Genomic DNA, 25,339 nt, shown 5'->3' with positions numbered 1-25,339 from the left:
TCAGCCCCTAAATTACAGTCATGATAGCATTTGCCTCCCATATACTTTTAAAACACAAGATAACAAGGTATAGGTAATCTAAATTAAAGCTATTCCTGTTACTGTGCTGTCCAATATGATCTACATGGCTTTTGTCAGGGGAATGCACACTTGATATGTTGCCAGTTGTTCCCCCTTCAGCTTGCCAGTGGAATGTATTCTGAGCCAGACGAAACCTTTATGTTCAGATTGAAGCTTTAAAAGGAATGCAGAGGTTAGGTATCAGACCAAACTGGTAAAACCAGTTTATCACTGAGGGGTATTGTGTGTGCAGATCCTTTCAGAATAATAGCTCCACAAAGCTGCCTGCATTATACTTTCACCAGTAGCTGTGTCCTAAGGTCCTAAAAGTGAACTGTGATGCAAGTGCAGGTGTAGAAAAGATCTCAACTATCTAAATCTAAAAACTCTAAAACTTGCATCTGAACACTTTTCTTCCCGTCTCTTTATGGTTTATTGTCATCATTAGCTTAATGAGCAGATGTTAGGTAACGAGATGATAAAACCAAATGTCCCCTGTAACATGAAGTCATAGCTGCAAATGTCATTCAAAGTGTTTTATAAAACACGGAACACTTTGAACTTGTATTAAGCTGCCTGTCACTGATGAAACACTTAACAAAAGGAACTGATGACTCTTAGTTGGTAATTATTAACACCCATTGTAACAGCTAACGGTAATGTTCTATTCTATATGTGTGTTAGTAGGGGGTTATAACAGTAGCAGATGGTACCGTCTGAAATAAATGTAATGCCTCTAACTGGCCTGTGTGTTTTCTTCCATGTTAGTCAGTTTCCCAGATGTTGTTAGCTTACCTCTCCCGGCTCTCAGCCATCGCTGACAACAAGATCAACTGTGGACCTGCCCTCACATGGATGGAGGTAAGGCTGCACTGTCCTCTGTCTTGAAGGAGTTAACTAACTGGTGGAACACACATTTTGAGTGAGAAGCACATGTCATGCGAGGTTGCAGCGGCATGTCACCTAGAGATTGAGTGTCTATTTTTTCCCCAACACACATGCCATTCTCTGGAAAAATACACCTGAAAAGAACCTGTAGACAGTCGTATCGCTATCATACCAGCGTTTCACTACAGTTTTAATGTCCATATCTGCAGAATATGTCATTGTGCACCCTCTTCTCCCCCCCCCCCCCCCCCATTTCTGCCTTTGAATGGTCTTACCTGCACATGAAATGCTCATTCAGGAAATTCATGAATACTTGTGCACATTGTGAATAAAGAAAAGCAGTAGTCTTCTATTCCAGTAACAAAACATCCTTTTAACACAATTTAATAGACATGCCGATGTCTGAATTTCTCAGGTTTTAGTCTCCAACACTGCAGGGTTATTGAATGCAGCAGCAAATAGAAATCATAATGACCTCTTTCAAGCAGCAAAACTGCATTGACTAACAAGGAAAGGTAGACAGACAATAATAGAAAGAGTCCTTGCAAACTTAAACAAGGACCTGGAGTCTTGTACTTTCATACGTATAAAAGGTTAATACAGGTTTATATAGCTACAGGATTATACCAGAAATACTTTAATATTAATGTAGGATTGCTAGGATCTTATTGTAGATATTATTTTTCGCATAGTCTTTTGTTAGGTAATAGCTGCCACTGTTGAAATGACGTGTAAGTCTTATGTGTGTGCATGTGTGTGTGTACTAGGTCGACAATAAGGGAAACCATCTGTTGGTCCATGAAGAGTCGTCCATCAATGTGCCAGCTATTGCTGCTGCCCACGTCATCAAGCGCTACATCGCCCAGGCCTCAGACGAGCTGTCCTTCGAGGTGACAACAACAGTTCATTCGCACACACACACACACACACACACACACACACCTTTCTCTGTGTCTCTGTCTATATACTGAGACTCCATTCAAATTCCTTGGTGATATTTCGTTATCTTTTGTCACTTGCTACATAAAGATTTCATAACATTGAACTTCACAGCCGGAGAGAAAGAAAAAGAGAAAAAGAACTGCAGGAGAAATAAATCTGACTTTTCAATAGAAATGTTCACTGCGTGCAAACTCGGCAGCTGAATAGATATGTGTTAAGACATCAAATCTGGACAAATCATGTTGCTCAGAACATTTTTTTTCCAGAAAGGATGTCCTTGCCATTGAAAGTTCAAGCCTCGCTGCATGATGCCTTCAGTTTCAGCAGCCTTTGATCAATCTTCTGTCTTTCCTTCTCTGCAGGTTGGCGACATTGTGTCAGTGATTGACATGCCCCCTAAAGAAGACACCACATGGTGGAGAGGCAAGCATGGCTTTCAGGTATGCAGCTCACAAAACACGTTTCTCTGTCCATTCCTCTGGCTGTAAACTTTTGATTAGATTTGTTCTTGAGGTATTTCAAGGACAGGAGAGAATGCTGCTTTGTAAAGCAGATTTCAACTGCTCAGACTTTGTTGAAAGCAAGATGGAACAACTCTTTTATGTGACACTTTTGAGCAGATTACAGGTTGTGTGCCTCCCCTGGAAATGCTGAACTGGTTCATATTCCCTTGTGCATTCTTCAGTACAATCCTATAATACACTGAAACATGCTGTTCAGGACTTCTGTTACAATCAACTGTAGTTGTCCCGGTTTCATCTCCCAGCATCATGTAGTCTGAGCACTTTATAATACAGCACTAATACCGTCAAATTTGCCTCCAACTGAAATAAAGATGAAAAAAACATTCAAATACCATTAAAACAAAACATAGTAGGTCAGACTTACTAAGTGGGTGTTCATACAGAAAGCATCCCTGCATTAAAAAGACAGGGCTGTGTGGTGGGGACGAGTTTTTAAAGGTACCAGTGAGGCAATGAAACACAATCCTGGAAGTTTGATTTCTGAGCTTGATCATCTCAGAAAAATCTCACCACTGACCATATCTGTTGAACTCTCCTTGCTTCACAAGGTCTTTCTTGGTAAAACTGGCCCTGTTTGATAATAGATCATTTATGCTGTGTAAAAGCACTAGTCACTGAATGTCAGAATTAAACAATATTTTCAATCCTAAAACCTAAACTCTCTTCAATAGATGACAGTTAAAAAGCAGAATCTTTTTAGTGCTTCACCAAGGCCAGGTTTTAAGGCTCAGGTCTGGCTGACCCTCCTCTGACCTGCTGCCTTCTCTCCTCGTGTGTTTTGGCTCTCTGCTCTCTTGCAAGAAGAAGTCCTGCCAGTCAGGCAGGAGAGCAGCCAGCAGGCACTAATAGATCAATTCAGTTATATTCAGACAAGTTGTCAGTCACTGGAGACCACTGCCCTCCTCTGGATTACAGTTTCATCCTCTGACCACATTAACACATGGTGAGGCTGTTAGAAGTTAAACCTGATACCTTATATATTTAATCTACACTTTCTATATTCATTCTAATGCCTGACCTGACTGAAAGTCAAAGAGGACATGTTTTGGGGAACTAAGCAAGCAGCAAATGCACAAAGTGAAGTGACACAAACACACCTGCAGTACCACTTGTATCCATTAGGAGGTAGTCAGTCAATCAATCAGTGATGTGAGAGGTTGTGTGTGTTTGTGCCATTTGCCACAAGGCTTCATCTGTCAGTCTTGTTTATTGCTCTTCAAAAGCAAAACTCTGCTGTATCAAAGTGGTGTTTACAAGAGCGCAGGAATAGAGAATTCATATTTACCTTATGTGTGAGGTGGTGAAGTCATCTCTATGCCACCTCATCATTAAATGACCAAACCAAGTCCAAAATACCGTCTTAGTCACAGTGTTTCTAATACCAAAAATCAGACTGTGACTAATTTGACACTTAAGTGTGGATATGGTCTTCTCTCTCTCTGTCTTCCTTTTATTATCTAAACCTGATTGCACTTCCTCCCACCTCACCCTGCCTGTCTCATTCCTGTACTATCTCCAGGTTGGCTTCTTTCCCAGCGAGTGTGTGGAGCTCATAAATGATAAAGTGCCGCAGTCCATGACCAACACGGTGCCAAAACCAGGTACTCCTCCTCTTCCCCTGAAACCATTCACAGGAAATGTGTTGGAAGGAAGTTATCACTGATGGCACTTAATGTCTCACTGATATGGCTTTGTTTTCAGGATGTGGTTAGGTCTGTGATGGACGATGTGGCTTGGGATTTGTGTGTGTGTGACTGTGTGTGTGTGTGTGTGTGTGTGTGTGTGTGTGTGACACCTTGCCCAAAATATTAAAAGAACTGCTCTATAGTAGAGTTCTTGTCTAATAGCTGTATAACTATTTCATGAATTTGAATGAGTAAATACAGTGGAGGTATAGATATCGCCTAACCTGAAAATTAAATCGAACAACCGCCTGTCCATGTGCCTGTTGTCATAGAAGTATATTACAACACATAATTGTCAATATAAAGATAACATATTTTATGAACATGTTACAGTGAAAGGGAACCCTTAACTATGATACGTCATCCCCTGATAAAGCCTGCTAATCATTTTATATTGACTCAGCACTATGCAAATCCATTGCAAATAACTGTGCTAATCTATTGGTGTCCAGAGCAAACAGATAAGCCCTTTAGCACACTCCTGAGTGTGCCATGTCAAATGTATAACACAAACCCTCTTGGAATCAAAGAGAACACTTAAGAACCACATGTGTGGCAGCTGCGATAAACACTTAAGCTGAACTTGAACTTTGTCCTCACTCCTTCACACACTGAAGGAGGGAGGGCAAATAGCAGCTCATGTCATTTTGCTGCACTGAGCCTCTTTGATCAAACCTCAATGTCTCGAACGACTCCACGTCACCTCTTCCAATTCCAAAGACTGATTCAACCAATATGACTCAACCACCCGGCTGGCTTTGGGGTGGGCGAGTGGAGTCGGGGTTCCTAACCATCGAAAAGCCTCTGAGACTCCAGGTTCTGGACTGAGTGATGACACAGCGAAAAAACCCACAAGATCCACAATTATTAGGGCCTTGTATCATTATAGGCGCAGCGTTTTGGGTGCTGTTGGACGCCTGTGTTATCTGATGTGCCAGTCAAGTTTCAAACCCATGTTTTTGAGCCTTTCAGACTGTGTGACTGCGGCGTAGAATTAACTGTTGCCGACTCACTCCCCTGCTTTGAGCAATGTGTCAATGCTTGTTGCTGTTTTCTTGTTTTTTGCATGTGTCCTCACTTGTCAGTTGTGCATTTTTCCCTTTGCAGAGTATCCGCAGGTTTTTCATATTTGTTATATGCTCAATCAGAAAACATGTTGGAGGCATGGACACGGAAGTAGGGGTGCTGAGGGGCTGTAGCACCCCTTAAACAAGGCATTAAAAAGTGTGATGCAGATTTTTGGCAAAGAAAGAGAGAGCGCTCATGTGGCCAAGTAAGAAAGAAAATGAAAGAAAGTGTCCACATGATATAAAAACTTCTATTCATTCAGCTTAATGTTACATTGCGACTCTCTGGTTTATCATGCAAGTGTATGAACTGTATTGCAGACTGGAGTCCCTGTTAACAGTGAAAAACAGGCAGATCATTGTTACATATGCTTGACACCTCTGTGAAATGGCTCTATCCTCATCATGCTGCATTATTATAAACTTTGATAAAGATGCATCTTTGGTGATCCCACCACAAGTGGTCAGTTGCCATCTGGTAGAAACATTTTATGCTTATTTGCATATAAAGCAAGAACATGAGATCCAATCAAAAAATGTTGTACGCAAGGAAAGAAAAAACTCAAGTTTAACATTTGCCGAATTTACAAGATTCTTAAATAATTAAGAATTTGTCACAGGCAACATTTCACAAAGTGTATATAGTTTCTTCTTACTCAACAACTCACAAAATGGAGCGATTTTACAAGGAAGTCCGGGGAACGTCTCTCCGTCTCCATCTCCTTACTGTTGTTGACTGTGAAGTTACTGTGGCTGTTTTGACTGATACTATGTTGGTGTTAACATTTGCTGTCTGCTGTAGTGCAAAAGTTTTTCAAATTTTTGTAAATTGCTATAAAGAACTATTTGATACAAAGTTATCCTGGCCATTCAAATTAATTTAAAAAACATGAATGTCCAGAGCCGTCATTATATAGACCAACCTCTCAGCACCCCAGCTGTGACTGACCTCCAGCGTCCCTAGTTGGTGGATTTTAAATAAATCTTGGCTTATATTCTACATAGCAATAACTTAAGTGTGATATTTGATGTCCTAAAACCTGCAGGTGCTCTGTTGTTGGTTATATGACTTTGAATGAGCAGATCCTGGATCAAGTTCATTATCAGTAACAGAACAAATAACTAAATGTAATGTAATGTGTAAGCTGCCTGCTTATATGTCAGAGCTGCACTGCTTGTGCTCCACTGCAATGCATCATTAATACTGTTGTTGTCTCACTGCACAGGGATGTACAGTATTATTAGCATGTGTCTTGATTTGTTGCATTTGACTGTGACTCCTCTGCCTCAGCCTCCCCCTGCTCTGGCCTGCAGCCTGCTTCTTGGAGTCTCTTCCCTCCCTGTGCGTGTTGGTATACACACTTCATCCACCTGTCCATTCACTCGCTCACACACAAAATGCATTGCAAATTTGGACTTGTATGACATTTTGTTCATCAGAGTTTGGATGTGGTTAAAGTTATGACCCTTAAGATTTCAGTCCTTGATCTTACCAGTGCCACAACCTAATTTCATGCTGCACTCAGTGTGAGAAGTCGTCTGCTCACAACAGCAGGACACAATAACAGGAGTTGGTTAGCTTGCTGAGGAGTTTGAGGTGTGGAGCCTGTTGCCGGCAGCTCTGCCCCGTCCTATTTCATTACCCCACGAAATTTTATAATGATCCAGAAAAATTCCATAAATGACCGTTGTCTTGTTATGGAGAAGCTTTTTTGAACAGTCAGCAATAACCTGAAAATACATGTACAAGTAGACAAAAGCATGCATCTACATGCATTTCCTGTGACTGCTTCATAATAAAAAGCCACCACATATTTCACCAGTTGCATGCTTTTAATGTGAAGCAGCAGCCGTAGAAAATGTTGGATGAGCATTAGCAGTAAGTATTAATGCGGTTAGGAGAGTCAACAGTTAACAGAGATAGATATCAATTAGATCAAACGACAAACAGTAACAGTGAATTACATGCCACATTGTTTCTTGTGAATCCCTTGTGCATAGGAAATGCAGGCAATTGTGTAATAAATAAATAAAATAAATGAAAACTACTATATAGAACCTTAATTTCATAATGTAAATACACAGAATGTTATTGCTGAAAGATGCAGACTATAAGTGGTGTCAAAAACAGGTTTTATTTCATTAGAATCTCAAGGATTATAACTTTAATATGAAATTTAAGTTCTCTCATGTAAGAAGAGATGTTTACTTGTTGAATGCAAAGTTCCTTTATTGAGTATACTTCATTACAAACATTTTTTCATAAACAGTTTATTGCTCTTGCGTCAAAGTATCATTTCTATGTAAAGCTGCTGACATCACAGTCCCAAAGTACACAGTTGCTCTGTTCTCTAACTTGAAGTGCTTCTCTCCCTCTGCTGATTCTCTCATGTCTCCATCATCCATCCATCCATGTGTCTGTTGGTCCATCTGTCCATCGGGCTGCATGCAGACTTGGAGATGGAGAGTGTAATACAGGACAGTGCATGGGTGGCCGACCCGCTAAACCACTACAGCCTAAGTTCAGGTAGACAAAAAACCTTTGGTGTGCTGCACCGCCACCCCCCTAACCAAAAACTAACTCCACAACCCTGAGTGATGTGTTTGCGCTGTGTTACTCCAATATGACTAGTCTGTATGACTCTTAACATTTGGGATTTAGCTGGGGTTATAGCTTCACTCTTCATACAGAAAAATGTTGTGGAGGAAGACCTTTCACACCATAATAAACTGACATGTCTGTGACACCTAACACACTTACTAAACACATAATGTGTCTACCAATAAGCCTTGAGGTCACATATGGTTGTACAATAATCTTAGAGCATGTATGGACATAAATATGGAAATTGGTGTTATTTGTGGGAAGTCTGATGTATTTGTGTGTTTCTCTTATTGAAACTGCTCTAAGCTCATATAATAAAACACTTTTTGTGACTTTAAGGAAAAGTTCACCCAAAATTGATAATTCAGTCAAGCTGTTTTGCTGTGGAGCTCCAGAAATGTTTCGTGGACTACAGAACTTCACCCGACTTTCCATCAGCATGGTGTTGGGAAGATAATGACTGAACTTTTATTTTTGAGTGAGCTTTTCCATCTACATTGTAAGATTGTTCTTCTCATATTGTTGTATTTTAGATATTTTTCAGGATTTTTTGTTCCAGAGTCTATTATTGCATAGCATATGTCTGAACAAACTTTACATACTGTGAATACTTTGTCTAAAAGTTTTGGGATTCGATGTCGTGGTGTAAAAATGCAGCCTCACTTTTCAAATGTTGTTTTCAAAAGAGAACAATATTATCCCTCCAGCCCTGTGTTCCTCTCCCCTCAAGGTATATGCAAATAACTTCAGGGGTGATCCAGGTTACTACAGCATTTCTCAACACTGCTGAATGTACCCTGTGTCTGGACGGGGGCCAGCTGTGTTTGTGTGTGTCTGTTTGGTCGAAGCTGAAAGGCCACGGCAGGGGTGCCGCGGTGCTAGGTCTCGACCGGCCTTGATTTATTTAATCCTTTTACAATGAGGGGGCCTGTAAACCCATCCATTGAGCGTTAAGCTTTGTCCTGCAACAGTAAGAATCTCTGTCTCCCTCTCCATGGTGACTGAAAGAGCACATTCCTGTAGGGAGCCACACAGCACTGGAAAAATATGCCTGCTCTGCCTAGATCCATTCTGCTCACCACTAACCTTTGCTGCTTCCCAGTAAAACCATGGAAATTGTTAACATGCTGCAGTGCTCCAGTTAAAATGGAGACGATAGAAGCTATTAGAAGTTATTAGTCCTTCGTTTCATGTGCTTGTGTTGTGGCAGTGGAATCTTAAAACCGAGAGTACTCTCTTCACAGTAAAAATACTCTTTTGTTGACATCAATATGAAAACAAAAAGTTGTAAAAATGGATAAAAATGACAGTCAGCCTTCTTTCCTCCCCAGACAGCTCAATAGACCTACCAGTTACTGACCCAGATGTAGGGCCCCCTCTGTTCCCCTCTTCAGCCTTCGTCATGTCTGGGGACCAGTGATTTGGGCAGCTGTGAGCGTACATGAGCCAAGACAGCTGGTTAAGTGAAGCAGAGAGGAAGGGAAATGAGGAGAGAATGTGTGAGACAGAGTAAGATTTGTCCTCCTGTTCCAGAGGATCTCAGATCATTTCCTGGTGCTTCGCGTCTGAGCTGTGAAACTATTCAATGTCCCTTGTGTAACTTGTTGCTCTGCAGCTTCAATAAGGGACGGTTGTTGTTGTAGACTGCACCTTTGTTTGGGGGAGGCTGCTTCTGATTACATATTAACAACTCAGGCTGTGTTGTAAACCGAGTGTGTAAAGCACAAAGATCATTTTTTACACCTTTGCTCTTTTTAGTGGACGTACTGCGAGACAGTTGCTGTTGCATATCTGTAGTTTCAGTTATCAGAGTTGTATTGCATCAGTACTGTGATCTGTTGGATTGGCGTCATTACTAAAACAAATCATTACGTACTGTGTTGTTGCAAAGCTTCAAAGCTTGCAGGCATTTAACCAACAAACTCCACTGTCTGTTCAATGACAACCAAACTGCCTCCCATTGCTCTAATAATGCCACAAATGTTGTTTGTTTCAAAGGTATCATGACAAACATATAAAAAACCACAATGTGGACAAATTTATTGGAACTCACTGTATCTTGTTTATTGTGCCCCGTGCAATCTATTACAGCTCTTCCAAATGAACAGTTCAGGGAGAAAGGGTAATTGGTTTCACTCTGTGCTTTCAGAAGTTCCCATTTCAACAGTATGACTGTGACACGTGCTGCACAGAACAAAGTGATTTGAGTTGAACTTAGTTTGACTTTCTCAGGATTTTCCCCAATGGATTTAATAATTGCCGGGTGATATTGGGGGGGGGGAAACAATTTTATAGAGCCTGACATTACATACACGTCGAGGAGTATTCACATCCTCTCCATTTTGTCTACACTCAGAGCCCCCCGGCTCTTTTGTCGGGAAAAATCTGCCAAATTATGCAAAATGTGTCATCTGGTGGATTTAAAGGTTGTTGTATCAACTACAGATTGTTGTTCCACATTTTGTAAACATTCATCCATGGACACAATGAGTATAGTCTGATTGAGAGAGGGGTGTCTCACCAAACTCTGATCAAACTATCTAATCAAGGCAGTACTGATTAACTATAAACCATGATTCTGTTACTACACTTCCTATTTCTTGCCTCTGCCTCTGTTTCCAGAAACAAAGGCTGAAAAAACTCTGATCAAACTTTGAAACAAGGCAGTGTTGTGTAAATATGAACCATAATCATGTTCATTGTCTGTTTATCTCATAAATGTTTTCAGAAACATATTTTTTTGGACTGTTAAGATGTGATACACTACTGTTTCTTACCAGCTGGCTGCTTAACAGTTTGAAAACAGACTCCAAACCAAAACCAAGCACCACCCAAGTTGCACTATGTCACCCATCAGTGGGAGAGTTTATTGGTCTGGTGTGGAGCAGTGCGTTCTGGTTGTCGAAGGTTTCTACCTTATGAGCAAAAGGGAATACCGCAGCCCTTTTCTCTATTTTCTCTGATCATGTTATTTTCTCTTTAAGTAAAAGTATAAAGAATGAATTAATTAGAATACTCCATTACAAGTGAAATTCCTGAATTCTAATCCTACAATCCTTCCTTAGTAAAAAATAATGAAATATTATCAGCAAAATGCACTTACAGTATAAAAGTAAAAGTACTGGTCCTGCCAAAGAAAGGTGGCTCATATATTATGATATATATGACATTATTCGATTGTTATTACTCATCTGCTGATGTGTAAACTGCATCTCAATAATACAGCTGGTCAAGGTGGATCTGTTCTTGGACTGAATCTTTGCTTTTATATGAAATATTGGATCAATGTCATCTCTCTCTCTAAAGGGAAAATGTCTCTTTGGTGGAACTTGCACAGTACTTCAGTAAATGTACTTAGTTACGTTCTGCCCCTAAAGATGCAAATTATTACAGCCTACATGCAAAAAAAAAAATTTGAAGATCAACCCAAAGAAATGTTTGTCTTTATGTTACTGAAGTGATCACATGCAGTGGAAACGACTGACTGCAGTCTTGTGATTCTGGACCAACAACAAATTAGTTTTGACTTTATTTTGACTGAACTTGTCTGCTTAGGGACTAAGCTAGTTAAGGAATTAATAAGATAATGCTTCAGGGGGCCAAGGGGCCCCTCAGAGGGGAGAGCAGATTTAAAGTCAAGGAAAGGCCATCCTGTATGTTGTTTAAGCCGGACTGATTCATCCTGACAATCGGTGGGTGTCAGCTGGGGGTTGGTCGGTCAGCAGTCGAGGGTTTCTCTTCCCACCTGACACCAGACCAGTTAGATGAGTTTTGAAGACATGAAACTGTAAACCTGGCAGCAGCTGGGGGGAGATTAGGTCCGGGGGTGAATTAGAATAACAGGAAGTCATTTTTGAAACTACTTCCACTCTGCTAATAGACAGTTACTCTTAGTAACTGTGTATTAGCGGTTTGTCAACTCAACCTAATCCAGTCTGGAGAGTTTGTATCAGCTTTATTTGAACCCTGTGTACAGGCCGAGAATTACACAATAAGTCTTTTCATGTAAGTATGTAATTATTGTAATCAAGCAATTATTACATTTGGAGCATTTTGTCAGAGAATAAAAGCAGGGCTGCTGCTTGTTTGGAGCATGTGTGTGTACCAGAGAGGAGTGTTTTCCACTGAGTGAACCGCCAGCTTGCCTCATGGCAGTCTAACTCCCGTGCTGCCTTCATATGCTGTTGGAAATATTGGAATCTGGCACATGTGCCAGTCAGCAATGTCAATATGTCTGGGTGGCAGGGGTGTAGTGTGCCTTGACTGATCGCAAACAGGGATGTGTACATATAACAGCACCAGTGACGTTCTTTATGCACGTTGTATCCTCTTCTTCTAACACTACAGCTCAAAGTAGCTCCGAGCTGTTTCATCTTACATGGGTGTTTGGTTCCGTAACACATTTTGTAATGACTTTGTGACAGTGGTACTGGAAATTCAGCAAGGCATTTAAAGCCTCTGACCTTGGATATAGGAGCTTAGAAGGAGCTCTGCTGAGTTTTGAAGTGTTTTTCAGAAATCGAAAAGCATAGACTGCAAGCTTGTCATCAAGTGTTTTTGCTTTAATGTGTCAACTGAAAGTTATTGTTAGGGCCTACCCACTCCATCATATTGAAATCATATAAGATTTTCTTCAATTAAACTTAACAGCTGTGTAGAATGGGCTAAACAACCGGTCATTCCATATTTCCGGGAGTACTTGAAGGCATCATATGAGGGGTTGTAAACCAATCCGCAGAAGCCGGAGCTGTGTGGACACTGGCTGACAGAGCAGAGAGGAAGGACTGCGGCGCTGCTCCACTCGGTGGGACTTAACTTTTAGTTTTAAATGGTCTTTCTCGCTTGTGTAGAGACTTCGCCGTTTCTCTGACTTTCAGGCGAGGTTTTCATTCTTTTACAGGTGTACGGTTAGCGAGACAAAAGAACAGATAAACATAGTGGATAGTTGGACTTTGGACTTTTAAAAAAAAAAAAATCCTGTCATATCTCAAGGAAACTCCAGCGTTATGGAGGAAAGGTAAGAAAACGTGTTTAAATACTGTCGAGTCAAATGTTTTATATTCGCTACAATATCCCCCCGTGTATATATTATAGTCTATACCTTAATGTGACACAGTTAACAGCTAAACGTATGCTACATGTGTCGTGTTTTATCGGGAATAGACGATGTGAAGAGGCGGCACTTTGAATGATGGAGAGTTTCCTAGGCCTTAAGAAGTGTGGAAAATATTGCTCCTTCCTCACATGACTCCAGTTTTTTTTTTCTACCATTTACTCGATCGTTACAGCAATTCAAAAGCTTATGGGTGATATTTGCTTCTTCCCCCAAGTGTAAGCATGTTAATAATTTCATACTAATCTCATAAGGTTAAAAAACGAAGAAAAGTTTGGCTTTTAAAGTGCAATTTTGGACTAACAAGCAAAGACAGGAGTGATGTGTAGCTGTTAACAAACGTCATAAACATCCACAGCTCTCTCATCAGTGCCATGGTTCAGTTCCAGGTAGTAAAGAGCAGTGAGTTCTCCAGAAACTGAACTGAAATTTGTGTTTTTCAAAAAGTTACTTATTGTTGAGGAGTGCAATTTGTTAAAGGGGCACTATGTAGTTTGGGAGAAGAAATTCAAACTCAAAATTTTTATATTAACAATAATAATGAAGAAGTTATACAAACTGCCCCAAACAAAGTATTTATTTCTTCAATAACTGAATAAACAAGCTGTTCCCAGAGGAAAACAAGGTCCCCAGAGCACTGTTTGAAGCTAGAAAGGTGGCAGGGTCTGCCACATATAAACAAAGTAAAACAGTATGAAATTGTGTTGTCATTTAAGCTAAGTTAAAGTGAGTCTTATTTAATTTGTTAAGGCATACAGTAGAAAAGTAAATGGAGATCTTTCTCTTCTGATTTAAAATGTCTTCCCACAAAAACTACATAGTGCACCTTTAATTTATGTTTTAAAAAAGTGTCTTGGAGGAGTCGCACCCATTCGCAGTGCTGTGGTTTAAAAATTGCTCTTGGTACTGATGCTGATATTCGTTGATAATGTGGTATACAGTTAAACAATTTGGCCTAATTATTAATGGCCGAGATCACACAGGGCCCAGCTGACCTCACCCCTCTGTCCTCTCTTCCCTCTGCTGAAGTTATGTTCAGTGGCGCATTTAGTCGGAACAATAAGACATTTTGCTCCGACTATCACCACACACTTTGGCTCTTAGGTCCATACAGAGGTCACTGTCACTCATGGCTGCCTTTTCATATTCAAACACTGCTCTGCTGTTTACACACTAAACGGCCATCCAGACACACCAACAGGAGATGGTTAGGATGTGTTTAATGGGTGTGAACACAGTGCCTCCCAGTGTGAATTTCTGATTGGAGTTTGATAAGAAGTGCAAACATTATCTTTGTGGTAGTCACTTCTCAATAGACACGTCCTTCTTTCGATGACAGGGATCAGGAAGTGAAGTCGGCCTGTTGAGTTCTTTAATTGGCTGTAATACATAAACGGCTCTAGAAAACGCCCTCCATGTTGTCTGGCATATTTGATTGTGGCCAAAAGGATAATTGAGAGGTTTTTCTGTTTAGCTGTATTGTAAAAAAGTACCAAAAAACTTGAGTAAAAGTTAAGATATCACGTTAAAATATTACTTCAGTAATATATGTGAAACCCATGTGAAAAATACTTGAGTAAAAGATTTGAAGTATCTGATATTAAATGTACATCAGTATCAAAAGTACAAGTAAAATTGAACTACACATATATTTACATGTATTACAGTGTATACTGTGGGTTGACTGATTCAATGGATCCAATATTCAGCATTTTTCTCACTATAAGAATCAGTGTACTTTTTAAGGCTCTTCGATTACCATTAAGACAAATTAAAATGCACTACTTTGGCACTGATGCAGCATGCAATCTGCAAAGTAACTAGTAACTAAGGGTACCAAATAAATGTAGTGGAGTAAAAAGTACAATATTTGCATCCGAAGTGGAGTGGAAGTATGAAGCAGCTGAAAATGGAAAGTAAAGTACAAGCACCTCAAAATAGTACTTAATAACAGTACTTGAGTAAATGTACTCAGTGACGCTAATCTTCAAGTATGTCCTCACATGATAAGTTAATGCAATAGTATTGCATACAGACTCACAGTATTCACTTACATGATTGTCAAACTCCTTCACATTTAAGGGTCCAGAATGACCCAGCTTTAATTTAAAGGACCCATTTAGAAAGAATTTTGGCCCATCTACAAATGACATTCCAGCCAAAACCCTCGTTCTCAAAGCTATCACAGCATGCTATAATCATATCCAACTCATTCACATTGTGATTTTCTAAATCTACAACTGTGAAGAGAGGGGCAGTTTGAATTTCCCGCTCTGGCGTGCGTGACTGTTGTGTCTTGCGGGGGTTCTGGGCTGGGCTGGGCTGAGCTGAGCTGGGATGAGAGCATTATGAAGCCCAGAGGAGCCGCTGCCACGCCCACTGGTGGTTGTGTATTCAGGGAACACTGACACACACAGTAGTTGTATCAAATATTTCAGGCTAGAGTCTGCTGATTGGCTCTGTGGTGTCACTGATCTACTTTAGGAAGCAGTTACTCTATTGTGTTGCTATGAAGTTAGAATTTTCCTCCAATCCGTGTCATTTGAAAAGCTCCTGACTGGAATGAGGCAGCCAGTTTGGGGTTGGATCGGGGAAAGGAAGCATGATGTTTGCCATTACGTCTGTAATTGTTCCTGCTGTAATGCTTGGCTTATTTTCCCCTCACCCCCGGCTCATCATATCCTCTCATGGGGCTCTCTTGGGGAAAAGCCTCGTCATAGTCATACATTGAGTTAAGGGCTGTAACTGAAACCTGTCAGTGCTCCTCAGGCATTATAACCGTCCTTCGCTGTGTTGAGCTTTGTCCTATCTGGATTATTATCATATGATAATGATACATATGCAAATAACAGTTAGGGAAACTGTTTCTCATTTCCCTAGCTGAATATCTATTTTATATTAACCGTTTGTGGCCACTCTTTATCGGCTGCGTCAAGTCTGAAAAAAATAAACCCGGTGATGTCATCCGATACTGGTGTCACAAGGGTTATGATATCATCCAGCTGAAGATGACTAATTTGTAATTAAAAGCCTATGATACAAACTGGTGGTGTGGAGTTTGGAAGACATGGGTGATTAACAGGCAGGAAGGTCTGAAAGACACTATCTAGCTGCATTATGGAAAATGATGGATCCTTCAGGGTCCAATATTATGGTTTGTGCTTTTTGTTTTATCACTTTCCCAGTCAGGCAAGTGGTCAGAGATCTGCTTACCTGAAGTCATTTTTTTTAATTGCCCCAGAACAAATTGTATAAACAGTTATCAAAGAACTACAAAGACTACAGTTAATTGTCAAGTTTAATCTTTATTTAAGTAAATGAATCAGAACGAGGACACACTAACTCCTGTTTTGAGGATAACTGAAATGTTCTCTTGCACTTGCACATCTTTAGCCTCCACCATTTTCTCACAGGTACCTGATTAGTACTGTGCATGTTCAAATCTCAACAGAGATGAGAAGGAGGTGAGATAGCTCACTCCTACTTCCATCATCAGCTCTGGGGGAAAAAAAAAAACTGTATTTGATTGTTTTTACCACTTGCCAGATTTACTAGCCCTGCATGGCATTGTACTTGCCCCAGGCAATCCTAATTGTTGAGCCCTGTTTTGTTTTAGTATCTAAAAGGTATCTCAGCCTGTACTGCACACAAATTGACTATTCTTTTCTAAATTTGTCCCTTGCAAAACTCCACACTTTCTGCATGTGCAATACTAAATCACTGAAATACCTCTGACTGATAATTATCAGTCCCACTATTCTTAAATTAAAAGCGTCTTCCGTGCTGGATTTCAGCAGTGCTGAGCATGCTGTAAGAGCTTCTGGCCCTCAGGCTGATATCTGCCTTTACAGTAAGCAGATGGGAGTCTCTGTCCGTCATCTGGAGAGTCATGCCTGTCATTGTACTCCTCTTTCTCACGTCTTAAAGTCAGTCTGGCTTCCTGAGTAAAAGCGACATGTCAGTGTTAGCCAAACAGTTGCACAGCCAGCCCCCCTCCTCTACATGATACTGAAGGCCCTTTTTGATGCCTCACCAGTGAGTAAACAAAGCTGCCTCAGCGGTTTGTGTGCGGGTACAGCAGAGCAAAAGGAATTTCTCCCTAAGGGGTGAATTGGAGCTCCACTTTTCCCTGAAATGGACCGATGGGTCTTGTGTGCGAATGCTGGCTCAGAGGCCGGCTGTTGATTCAGTATTGATTGTGCTGCTTCATTAAAATAGCACACAATAGAGACTGAGTACTCCAAAGTTTGATTCACACATTTTTTTTGTTGCAGGACTGTGGAAGTTGTGAATCGGTCTTGGCAGGAGTTTGTTTATTTTGAGACACTACTGTGTGTTTTGAGCATCAGCCAAAAAATTCAACTATAGAAAACACAAACTGACAGAAAAGATTTAATTATCATCTCAAAAAAAGTGAAAACGTCTCACAGTTTGTGTAAAGCATCTTGCAGAGTGGCTAGTGACTAGATGACAAGACATGCAAAGAATGGAACCAATCTGAACATTTTAGGAAAATTGCCTGTCACCAGTTTAGTTATTTTTAACAATCATGTGTCCAGTTTGTTTCCCCTGTCAACTCATCCCCTGAAACTTAAGGTTACTGATATAGCATTGCACTCCTATAACATGGTTGGACTTACAATGGACAGGTTTTTTTGTTTTGTTTGTTTGTTTAAAAAAAAAGGATTAAAATGATGCAGAAGAGCTATCAGTGATATTTTCTTTTTTATTTGATGCACTCTTCCTCTTTGTCATAACCTGGCACTGCAAACAATACCCACAATGCAACATGACCACCAAAGGTTGGTCAGAGAGTTAGGGGTGTTATGCTAGTAGCAGCTGATGTATCATGAGCCTCTAGCAGAGATGTATCCTACAGAGGTCTGGTAAGCACACTTCAGCTCCACACCAGCAGATTGTTTTCTTTCTCAAACTTGAAGTCTACTCCCCAGTTTCTTTCTCGTGTGCAGTAGGGCCGTAGGAAATAACAATCTTGCTCCTCTCACTGTGGGCCCTGCGACTGTCCATTTAGTGTTTTATTCAGGCATAACAGTGCTGCGGAGTGCTTGGGATGAAGCACTTGTGCAGTGAGAGAGAACGCTGAATGTGGGTTTTGATTGACATTAGCTTGGTAGCTGACTTAGCTAATTCAACTTCAAAACATTCAGTGTCTGGGCTGCTCTGCTCCCACAAATGAGGTTTTTCATCTCTGTTATGATGGTTTCTGGTCTCCCTGACATGAAAAATGAAACACTTGTCACATCTGATGAACCTTGAAGTTTTCTGAATCAAAACCTCATGTTCAACGTGCTGAATTTAACCGCTAACATTACAATATTAGAAAGCGATGCCTCCCTCCTCATCACCAGGGTTACCAGTGTCTAAACTTAATTATTTCTTAGCAAGAAAGCTACCTGTTAAAAGTTTATTGGTAATGTTGAAATGCCCTCTAGTTGACAGAACATGTAACAACCACATGCTTATAGTGGCATTGGCAATGCATATGCCTCTATATATGGTGTATAGATACATATAGATATATTGATACATTTGAGTATTAGAAATTGGAATGTAATTTAAATATGAAAAAAAATAAGGAATGAAATTTGAATGGAGTTATAGAATAAGATTTAAGGCACTAATATGCAGTAGTACTCACCAACACCTGAAAACTATGCTGTGTAAAATCAGTGGAGTTTGCCCCTTACTTTCACTTGTCCTTGACAAGTGTTTGATTTAAATGAGCAAATGTGAGTGAAAACTAATGACTGTCACTAAACATACTTCCCTACCCAAAGTGTTTCTGAGACCTTTCTTCATCACTTTGTGCATGTATTTTTGTTAGAATTCAGCTATCACAATGAGAGACTGTTCAATTAATTCAGCTACAAAGTAACTTTCCATTCCCATCAGCTCATTAGTTTTTCTCTGCTCTTGATGTTTGCATTCTAAATATACTCGACGGACTGTCAATTAAGTCTGCTGCACGCAATTTACCTCCATAGTGTACATTTAGCATGCAACACAGGCAGACTCATTAATTTTTACCTAATGGTCTCTGGGCCAGAGGGCCAAGTCTCACACAGCAGATGCTTTTTAATGGTTCTTTTAAATGATTATATTCATAACAGTACATGTGTGTGCTTCATGATGCTGGTAAGACTCTACAAATCATTGCTGAAAGAGCTGTGAGTAAAGAGGCTGCCTTGACACTTTTATTGTGTTGTTATCTTCCAAACACACAATTGAGCCTTAGCTTTCTTTAACTCAGCTTGTTTTGTGTCTGGAGTTTGGTAAGCACTGGCCTACTTTCAGTTGTATTGTATTGGGAGCAGAGCTCAGCGAAGCACAGCAAATAGTAACTCTCTCCTAAGTCTAGTTATTTATGTAATTGCACTTTAAATGCTGTCTTCTTTAAATTGCAACCTATGTGTTTGTGTTGGTCTGAAGTCTGGAGCAGATAAATAAATATGATGTCAAGGCTGTGAAACACATGAGAGAAGTGGAAGGGTTGTGATCTGGACTGTGTTATTATCAGTTAAAACAATGTGTCCTGGAATAATAAAAAAAACTGATGCAACACAGCAGTTTTCCACTTTAGCCTGGAGCACCTCAGACAGGAGATGTCAATGTGACCACTCTGTTTTCACAGATTTAGTGAAGTTCCAGATGGTGTGGCTGAAAGAACACAATGATCATCGATCAGAAAGCTAATGGCTGTTTTAATGCTGTCCCCCTTCCTGAGTTGTTGTTTTTCTTCCTGAGTGAGGCCGTGTTTAAATGTTTCAGATTTCAGGAGAGTGGAACATGTTGCTGCTGAGTGCTCCACAACCTTTTGTTGGTCTCCACAATTCAGAGAGCATAGTTGTGCTGTGGAAGACTGCACAGTTAAGAAATAATAGGAAGAGTTGTTGGTCAAAGTCAGTGTGAAAGGCAGCACAGTGCAAGTGTCCACAGAGGATCAAAGACAGACTAGAAAGGTGAGATCAAGACAAAAATGTTTTACCTGGAACAGTGACAGGAGCTGAGTGCAGACCACTGACACCAGCAAGAGAACAGAGAGACAAAAGAGATGAGAGTGGACTGGGTGATATGGTCTGTCATTGTCTTCTCTGAGAAGTCTCAGCTATGAGTTGAAAGCTTTACAGTGCATTGAAAGTATGAATAACGGAGAGAGAAGGGCAACTGATGCTGCTTTAAAGGATAAGTTCACCCAAAAATTAAAATCCAGTCATTATCTACTCCCATGCTAAACAACTGAACTAGATGGAGACTTGTTTTAAAACAAAAAAAAAATCAAACATCTGGGGGGACCAGGATTAGTAGGATCCTCTGCTTCACAGGGAGAGGTTTGAATGAGAAAATGTAACCTTGAAAATTCAAAGTTCAGTGTTAAGATGTTTGTTTTTGATCCAGCTGTCAAACTGTTGTGATACTAATCTCCAGAGAGCTTCAGTATCTCTATATAACATCTACCCTGACATTTGACTGACTGGCATCAGTGCAGCTACTGTCTGAGAGAAGGCATGTGAGATGCTCTATGACTATTTGATCAGTCAGTGGAAAACTTTGAAACAGTTTTAGCATGACAGTTTTATTTTCATGTCTTCTTTATTTTCAAGATTTCTGTGTCTGTTTAAGACTGATAGATGACTCTGAGCCAATTTTTGAAAATGAGATCAAGTAACTGAGTGTTAGAACGCTCTTCTGCTGTCACCTCACCAGTGGGTGATTTTCAGTAAAGATTTTATGAACAATGTCTGGAGTTAAGGCTAACACACACACACACACACAAAAAAAAGGCAGCGAACACAACTGGTGTGTATTTTAAGAAGCTTACGACCCTTTCCCAGACATACTATCTGATTAATGCGGTTTGGGTTTTTAAGTAGGTCTGCTCCCTTTTTTTGTCTTGTTTTGAAGGGGAGCGGAGGATACTGGTGTTGGATGTGGAGGATTCCTTTGTAGTTGCCTGGGAGGTGGTATTTAAGAACGAAGCTTTCGCCTCAAGGAAACTACACATGCATAAAGGAAGGGTTTGCATTAGAATGAAGCTCAAATGCACAATGGGACAACCCTGAGCAGCTTGTATGGGGTTTCAGTCTAGTGCACATATAGATCTTGTGTGAAAACTGACCCAGTGTCAAACCCACACTTACTGTAGAGTAGTCAACAGCTGTGTAAGAGATCTAAGATGTATCCTTCCTTCCTTCCCTCCTTCTTCAGTGTCTAAGAAACACGGCAAGCTGATCACCTTCTTGCGCTCCTTCATGAAGTCCAGGCCCACCAAGCAGAAGCTGAAGCAGAGAGGCATCCTCCGGGAGAGGGTGTTCGGCTGCGACCTGGGAGAACACCTCCTCAACTCAGGACATGATGGTGAGAAACATGCACACACACCTCAGAGCCGAAGTATTTATTTTTTGGTTAACATAAATTCTCAAATGGTGGTCAGGTCTTTAATTTACCCAGACCTTGATTTACAGGAGAGATAACTGACCTTTATCTGCAGCAGGCTTATATTAGAGGCAGGCTTTGATTCACAATTTTACAGACACAGACACAGCACACACTGTATGTAAACACCAGGCCTCTCTGCTTGTAATTGAGATATTTGCTGGACTAAAGTCCATACCAACATTAATCTGCTGCAGCCACATTGATTTTCGGTGCTCTCAGCAGCATGATGTCTGGCAGGTGAGCTGATGTGATGGTCACGATGACAGAGTGGAAGGATAATGGTGTCCTTATTACACTGTAACATAAGCTCCATGCAGCATAATGATGCCACTCTGCTGGTGAAGCTTAATCAATAACTTAATTTCAGTTCATGTTGACACCAACTTGAAAACCCATTTATTCATGTTAATGGATCATATTCTGTGTCTGGACATGAATGGTTCTCATCCTACCAGCACATTAGCTCACAGTGATCATATGTTAGTGTGACGAGCTCTGTCCATTTAACAAGCTTGTGGTAACAGATGTTGGGCGTTCTTCATCACGGTCACACATTCGAGGGTGAGGGAGTCGATCGTTGGCCTCTGTAAATCCTGCCCTACCTTGACATGGAGAGATAAGCCACTCTGTCACACTTAGCTAGGTCAAATGGTCAGAGTGTCCAGACTTCTTGTAAGACATAAATGATAACTATGATGTTATGGAGCTAGAAACACGGGTAATGGTTATGATTTGTGGTTTATAATAGGGATGTGTGCAATTAGTTGACTAGTCGGTTAAACATTGCTACCCTCACTAGTCAGCACCAATAGTACTAGTCAGTTAAACTTATTATTGATATTGTTTTATAAACATACACGCTTTAGTTCCATATTGACATAATTTGCCCTGAAATGTCACTTCTTCCTAGACAAATGTTGCATTATAAAAGATTTCCATCTTTTCCTAATGTTAACAACGCTGGTTAACGGTTCGTCTAAGTTGTTATATACTCAACATTTTTTCAGACAGTGTTAAACCTGATAGATTAAACTTCTCTTAATTTTGACTTTTTTTCTGAACGTTTTTTTACTTACAGACCAGTTAATTCGTCAAAATTTAAACTTAAGTTACAACATAAGACAAATTAGTTGTTTACAGAAAATCCGTTATGTGTAAATAGAGCACTGAACCTTTGCTGCTATACAGACGAATCCAGGGTATGGACAAGTCGCTGGATCCTTTAGTGGTAGTACTAAGCCCACATTTGAAACAGTGATGTATGTAAACAATTTCACTTTTATCAGATGTCTTGCTGTCATCAGCTGCTCCAGCAGGAGGATTTGCTGCTTTTCTTTGACTTTTATGGCAGTAAATAAGTCTTTGGGTTTTGGACTGACGGAAATTGTGATGAAAACTTTCCACAATTTTTTGACTTTCTATAGACTAATCAATTAATCGTGAAAGTAATCGGCAGATTATTCAGTAATGAAAATAATCGCTAGTTGCAGTCCTAGTCTGCCTACATGGGTCTGATGGTGAGCCACCATCCTGCATATTTCTTGCAAGTGTGGCACTGTAGTACATTTTTAGACCGAAATTCTTCATTTATGCTTTTCATTTTTATGTTGAGTGATGCATTTCGTCTGATTTCAATACAGACTACAATGCAAACAAATGAGGGACTGAGGATTTAAGTTATACTCCCTCTGCCGTCAAGATAATGGTGGCGCAGTCCAGAGCATAGCACATAAATGAGCAAACAGATCTGTCTATATTCAGTGCCAAGAAGTTTTCACTTTTTCTTGCTGTTCTTAAGTCAGATTATAAGTGTTGTTTAACAGATCAAAATCATCACTAGAATCAGCTGAAAGCTGTCGCTTTGAATGTTGTTGTTTTTTTTATTAGAATTTAAGTGGATGAATACTTGTTTTATGTCCAACACTGAGTTCACATTCAACAAGATGTTGTGTATCTTTGTGATAAGAGGATCTCATAACAAAATGTTCCTACATGAAGGAGAGGATTTATCCACCCTCACTGTTCTCTCCTCTGCTGCAGAATGCCAACTAGTTTCTTCGAATCTCGCCTTGTTTTCTCTTTTCGCTATGTGTGGAATTCGTCTGAACAGCTGCTTCAGCGAGTGTCCCACTCTCTGTCATCCTCTGAATGATGTGTGAGCTGTGGGAGGCCTGGGAGCCTCCTTATACACATACACACCATCCTTATCTCCCATGCCCATACACACACACACACACACACACGGATAAATAACATGTCTCTGTGATTCATGGTTGCTGAAGGAGAATGAAGAAACTGTTTTTCTGAGGTTTTTCTTTTTTTGTCTGTCCATCTCTAACACACAATCACTGGCTTTGTGCTTTAAAGCCAAATTTGATTGGCTGTCTCACTCACAGACAACATGTTAACTCACTGTTTGTTGGCCTTCAGCCTATTTTCTACATGAAGCAAACAGCACAAAATCAAAAAATGAAATAAACTCTGTTTCTACTTTACAAGGTTCAAGTGTTTCCACCCTCAGCTCGACATGTGCTTCTTGTCCAAAAGCACTATAGAGTCAGTTATTCACACTGTGTTCTCACACATCAAAAAGGAAAGTCATCCTATTCTTGACCTTGTAGCGCCCAGTGAAGACTGGACAAATATTGAATGATGTGTTATGTGGTGACATGCTGTTTTTCTCTTCACAGTGCCCCAGGTCCTCAAGAGCTGCACCGAGTTCATCGAGAAGCACGGTGTGGTGGACGGCATCTACCGCCTCTCTGGAATTGCCTCAAATATCCAGAAATTGCGGTAGGAGACACACACTGTCTATATACTGTATTACAGTATTTGATTTAATTGTTAATCAGGATTTCGTCTCTGTGCAGAAATGTCCCTTGTCATAAGAGAAGTTCACATTTCTCCCATATTAGCCCTCATCTAAAGGTTGATAACGTATGAATTCCATCTGGGATTATTGCATCTGTAAAAGAATAGAAACACGTGATGTGCAGTGCAACAGTTGTTGCTCAGCAATAGTTTTTTCTATCTAATGTCCTACCAGGAGAAGAAAATTGGCCGTCAGACGGTCAGAACAGTTGTGGCTTTTAAAAATGAAATATGTGTTGTGGACATGTTAGATGTTATTTTGTTCTGCTATGCTGTGAGGTGTGTAAAAGTAATGCTGTGTATACATGTAAAATATTGGAAAGGATTTGGTTGGTTGGTTGGTTTGGTGTTGGAGTGATTGTTCAATTGTGCCCGCTTATGTAAGGATGACCACATGCAACGGTGTAATTTCCATTTTTACAGTTTGAGTTTAATTTCCTCACTAAACTGCGTCCCTTGATTATCCATATCCTGTCTCTATTACATATTGTTGTGTTTGATGACCACATATGAGGGATCATTGCAAATAATGTGTTTATACTGTATATTGACCAATATATCTATCAGAATGTATTTTACTCCCTAATATCGGTATCAGCCCCCCAAAAAATCCAGTATCAGGCCGGGCTCTACTCACTTATCACAGCAACGTTGAGCTTAGTAAGCAGCGTCACATACATTTATTTTTTTTACCCCAGGTTTTTGCCTCTCAGGTCATATACATGTAGAGTCCACCTACTGTATATGCACTTAAGTCACCAGGTTATTCAGAGAAACCATGGGGGTTATTGGAGAACACATTTACAGGCACTGTAGTAAACTGGTTACTGTACACCACCACGTATACATGCAGATTAATCAGATTTCTCCCCTACTCCTCAAAGCATAACAATTACTGAATTTAACTAATATTTGAATGTTCAGCAGTAGAAACCAACTCATTTAGATTTTTTGAGGCTACTTAGTGTTAGTTTCAGTTTTAGTCTGAATGAATTGAAGTATAAGGAAAACTTATGGATACTATTAAGGACTTATAATACAACTTGACAAAAAACCTAAAGCATAGGCAGTTATGGTGGGTGTTTCTGAGATAACAATTGATTGTAATGACTAAAATTGTAGTTGGA

At 40.1% G+C, this 25,339-nt stretch overlaps 1 protein-coding gene across 5 annotated transcripts in view; it reads left to right on the top strand.

The window, feature by feature from the left end:
- arhgap32b (Rho GTPase activating protein 32b) overlaps positions 1–25,339 on the top strand; it is a 117,078-nt gene that overhangs the window by 80,663 nt on the left and 11,076 nt on the right. For 3 of the 5 annotated variants that reach the window (XM_084372700.1, XM_084372699.1, XM_084372701.1), the window contains exons 8-15: positions 829–921; positions 1,716–1,838; positions 2,253–2,330; positions 3,934–4,015; positions 6,458–6,508; positions 7,619–7,693; positions 21,111–21,260; positions 24,032–24,134. In XM_084372700.1, coding sequence (XP_084228826.1) covers positions 829–921; positions 1,716–1,838; positions 2,253–2,330; positions 3,934–4,015; positions 6,458–6,508; positions 7,619–7,693; positions 21,111–21,260; positions 24,032–24,134 — 755 coding nt within the window. Of the gene's footprint in view, positions 1–828; positions 922–1,715; positions 1,839–2,252; positions 2,331–3,933; positions 4,016–6,457; positions 6,509–7,618; positions 7,694–12,580; positions 12,789–21,110; positions 21,261–24,031; positions 24,135–25,339 lie in introns of those variants that run through there. The other 2 variants (XM_084372702.1, XM_084372703.1) reach the window with 2 other exon arrangements.

The sequence above is a fragment of the Pagrus pagrus genome (genome assembly GCF_965226575.1).
Source record: "Pagrus pagrus genome assembly, chromosome: 14".
In the NCBI taxonomy this organism is placed as follows: domain Eukaryota; kingdom Metazoa; phylum Chordata; class Actinopteri; order Spariformes; family Sparidae; genus Pagrus; species Pagrus pagrus.
The sequence above is the reverse complement of the archived record's forward strand: the minus strand, read 5'-3'. Positions and strand labels throughout refer to the sequence as shown.